Raw genomic sequence first — 3899 nt, 5'->3', positions numbered from 1 at the left:
CAAGTCCCTGCCCCTGTGTGGGCCTTGGTCTCCTCATCTGGGAGCCAGAGGGAGATGAGCCGTGGTGCAGGCCTCACAGTGGGTGCCGAGGCTCAAGGGTGGGGAGGAATGTGGGGAGCTTGGACCTGGCTCCAGAGGCAGGCTTGAGCGGAGAGCAGTGATGACGGTCAGATGACGCTTGGGCCTCAGGAGACTGTGGGAGGCAGACAGAGTTCGTCAAACCTTCCAGACGAGGTAACAGGTTCAGGGAGGCCTGGGCGGGCCCAAGGTCACACAGGAGTGAGTGTTGGAGCTGGGATGGCTCTGGAATCAGAGCACCCTGGAGGCGGGAGCCGCAGGGGCACCAGGTGACTGGGGCCACATGTCCAGGGTCCCCGATCTGGGAGGGGTCTGGGAGGACACTTGGAGGGGAGCGTCGGCTCACTGGCCCTGTCAACACCCTGGCAGGAGGCGACCTCTATGTTGACCAGCCTGGAGACGGGCCCCACAGGTGCCCAGAAGGTAAGGGTGCCTGTGGAGGAGGGGCCCAGGAGTCGCAGGAGAGGGGACTCCCCTTCCTAGCCGGAGGTCTCTACCAGCAGAGAGGGAGCCTTTCTCCTCCAGCCCTGCTCCTGGTGCCACAGACCTGAAATGCCTGCATTGGAAGTGACCAGGAGGAGGCCTGGAACGGATGGGCGCACAACGGATTTGGGACAGGGAGGGGCGGGGACCACGTACCCTGGGTTTTGCCAGAGCCGGCTGCTGGGAGGTGCCTGGAGGAGTTTGGGGTTCCTGGAGGAGAGAAGAGGAGGAAATTGGGGGGAGGCCGCCTAGGTGGGTAGCTTGGGCTGGGCAGGAGGCTGGGGTGAGGAGTGGAGGAGAGGTCTTTGACGGCTCCTGAGAGCGGGATCTCATCACCGTCTCCACCCCGCTGGCACAGGGGCTCATCCCCTTCCTTGGCACATTCCTCAATTACCTACTGCTGCTGGACACCAACATGGAGGATTACCTGGAGGTGAGTGAGCCTGGAGGTGGAGCTGGGGATCAGGATTCGGAGATTTGGGAGGAGAGACTTGCACTGAGGCTTGAGCTCACAACCCTTGGCAGAGTCCTCTCGTGAGGGCCTCACAGCCACCCCGGGAGCTGGGTGTCATGGCCATCTTAGTGATGAGTGAATATAGGATCCAGGTGAGCCGCCAGTCCAGGCTGCCTGACTGCGGAGCTGCTGGAGGGTGTGTCTGAGCTGGACTCAGCCTCTCCCTCAGGCCCCGCCCCTGCAGGGAGTGAAGCCAGGCCCCTCCAAGGCAGGAAGCACACGAGTGGCTGAGCATCCCTTCCTGCCTGAGGCCTCAGTCTGTCTGTCTGTCAGAGAGGGCTGTCTTAGAATGTCCCTGAGCCATAGCCCCGTGGCCTCCTTGCTCTGGAGCTCAGAGTCTTGCCCGGGACCCATTCCCGTTTCTGGTAGCGCCTGCTCCCTGGTCGACCCTGCTGGTAGTGCAACCTGAGAAAGGGTGGAGACGGGGGCTAGCTATGGGCTAAGGGGGCTGTTGCTCATGGGCTTTGGCTCTCTGCCTTCCAGGGAAATGAGATCAATTTTGAGAAAAGGAGTGAGGTGAGCAGCTGTGGCCTCCCCGTGCGGAGGGTGGGGCTGTGGCAATCAGAGACTCCTCCGGGGAAGACCTTCTCTGGCCCGATGCCTTGGGCCTTGCTTTCCTTGGGAGAGTTCGGCACCCAGAGCTGGGAAAGCCGTCCCATTGGTGCGTGGGGGAAGGGGCTGGCACCAAGGACACCTTCCTGCAGGAGGAGCTATTTCAAGCCAACTGTGAGAACGAGCAAGTCCTGCACGGAATTGGAGGGAAGGAGGGTTCCCATGTGGGCCAAGACCCCAGACCAGCTCCTTGACCCTCTTCTCACCTGTCTGAGTCCCCAGCACGGTCCCCCACCCAGGCCCCGTCTGCATCATGTCCTTTCTCCCAGGAATTCAAAGTCACCGAGCAGATCTTCCTGCTCCAGGAGGCAGTCCATCTTTACCACATTGAGGCTGAGGAGCGATTTGGGGCCTGGTTCGAGGCCATGGAGCCCCTCAGCGAGGATGAGAGGTGAGGCGGGGCAGGAGTTGGTGAGGGCAAGGCGGACTCTCTCTGATGGCCAGCTCCAGGGAGCCCGTGCCCGTGGCTTCCGGGTCAGTCCCGGGGCTTGTCGCATGGTCACCCGTGGGGCCCTGGGACTCCAACTGCTGGCCGTCTCTGGGAGGGTCACCTGAGGTGTGGCTCCCGGTAGCTGAAAAGTCCCCTCTGTCCTTTAGCTACAGCCTGTCCTGCCACCTGGAGCCCCCACAGGAGAGGGCCGGCAAGATGCGCCGGTTTTTCCTGCCCAAGAAGAACCGCGCGTCTCTCAGCTCAGGGCTCGGTGAGTGTCCAGACAGGCAGGGACTGAAGCCAGGGGCTCCGGAAAGCTTCGGGCTAAGCACGGGCCTAGGGAGATGGACAGCCGGCACGGGGATCCCAGCTCCACTGCTGACCAGGCCTGTGAGGGACAATTCCCTTGACCTTTGTGGGACTCAGCTTCCTCTTCTGTGAAATGGGTGAAGCGAAATGCCAGCTCCCATGTCAGGGACAATGGGGTAGTGTTGACTGAACACTCAGGACAAGGTTTGGAGCAGAATGCAGTGGGGCTGAGGTGTTGGGCTGGGATACTGGTGTGACCCCCCCAATCATCAGTGTCTTCTCTTCAGTCACCAGACCCCTGACGCAGAACCCAGCAACAGTGGCAGATCCCGGTCCTTCCAACAGCTCGAGTGCAGCCTGCTCTTCAGCGGCGGGGACGCGGCTGGGAAACACGCGGGGCCCCAGGCCGGCTCCTCCCATGCTGATGGGGAGAAGAACATTCTAAGCCTTTTCCTGGGAGCCCTGGAGCCCAAGAGGGAGGGGACGACCTCACCCCACAGGCCTGGCAGCTCCACCCCAGCGCCTGTTTACCACTTGGGAAGGGGCCGTATTTCTTTCGTGTTAATAGTTAGTACTAGTTTTGAATTTGATGTTAAAATCCTGTTTCTGTTCCAGCCTGCGAGTCACGGTCTGGTTCTTTCCCCTCCTGTGCTCGTGTCAAGGAGACACAGACTCTCGCGTTCCTCCTGGAATGAAGAAATCTTGCAGGGTCTCGGCTTATTGTATGTGAGAGAAGGGAGAAGGGCCAGGCCCCTCCCTGGATACTGAGGGACACCTCCGCGCCCCCCCTTACTCAGAGGACGGCTTCATTTCAGTGTGGTTCACGTGGGCCAGGAGCAGAGACAGCACCCAGAGCTCCTGGCATTTAGAGGGTGGAGGTACTTTCACAGGCAGAGCAACAACCACTGGAATGCGGGTGTCTTTAAAATGGCACGGGCCAGCACCACGACCTGCCCCAGGACAGTGGCTGCTTTTCCACCCCTTTGGAGGAGAGGCCACGTTTTCGGCTTCTCTTGTGGAGGTTCCTCTTCACCAGATGTTAGGAACTTGTCGTTTTCTAATGAGGCTCTGGACAGCAGCAGCTCTAAGTGCAGAGAACGATGTAAAAGCTCAAAACGTGCATGTGGAGGGTCAAGGCCGGAGAAGGTCATGTGCAGATGGACTAAGGGCAGGCAGGACCCTCCCTCCCCCGGCCCCTCTGGGGGCTCCATGTTCACCCTTCACCTGGATTGGAATCCTCTGGGATCCTGGTCCACGGCTCTGAATTCCTTTCCCTGCAAGTTTGGTATCCAGGGGGACAGATCTGTGATGCAGCTTTGAAGGCTACATCTGGGCATCCTTCCCGACGCATCACTGCTCCTTGTCCACCAGGATTTCCTGCCTCCGTGCACTTCCTTCTGCAATTCTTGGAAGGGCAGAAATTCCCTCGAATGCCTCGGCCTCTCTGTCCCGTACCTCGTGGCCACTCCTCCC

At 60.3% G+C, this 3899-nt stretch overlaps 1 protein-coding gene across 2 annotated transcripts; it reads left to right on the top strand.

Annotated features, from left to right (window-relative positions):
• Positions 1-210: 210 nt before the first annotated feature.
• LOC138922550 (ral guanine nucleotide dissociation stimulator-like) lies at positions 211-3041 on the top strand. Of its 2 annotated transcripts, XM_070259113.1 has the most exons (7): positions 211-347; positions 448-501; positions 920-994; positions 1559-1591; positions 1957-2078; positions 2285-2388; positions 2714-3041. In XM_070259113.1, the coding sequence occupies exons 2-7, from the start codon at positions 460-462 to the stop codon at positions 2869-2871; spliced, it is 534 nt and encodes a 177-aa protein (XP_070115214.1). In that variant the 5' UTR covers positions 211-347; positions 448-459; the 3' UTR covers positions 2872-3041. The 2 variants fall into 2 exon arrangements, with proteins under 2 accessions (XP_070115214.1, XP_070115215.1); XM_070259114.1 differs by lacking the exon at positions 1559-1591 and having other exon boundaries at positions 2714-3039.
• Positions 3042-3899: the final 858 nt, after the last annotated feature.

Source organism: Equus caballus, unplaced genomic scaffold (assembly GCF_041296265.1).
Source record: "Equus caballus isolate H_3958 breed thoroughbred unplaced genomic scaffold, TB-T2T haplotype2-0001094, whole genome shotgun sequence".
Classification (NCBI taxonomy): domain Eukaryota; kingdom Metazoa; phylum Chordata; class Mammalia; order Perissodactyla; family Equidae; genus Equus; species Equus caballus.
The sequence above is the reverse complement of the archived record's forward strand: the minus strand, read 5'-3'. Positions and strand labels throughout refer to the sequence as shown.

Bases quoted from the DNA above. Each gene is read 5' to 3' on its own strand.
- LOC138922550 (XM_070259113.1), top strand. From the start codon at position 460: ATGTTGACCAGCCTGGAGACGGGCCCCACAGGTGCCCAGAAG. The intron at 995-1,558 runs GTGAGTGAGCCT...TCTGCCTTCCAG, and splicing joins ACATGGAGGATTACCTGGAG to GGAAATGAGATCAATTTTGA. The intron at 2,079-2,284 runs GTGAGGCGGGGC...TCTGTCCTTTAG, and splicing joins CCCCTCAGCGAGGATGAGAG to CTACAGCCTGTCCTGCCACC.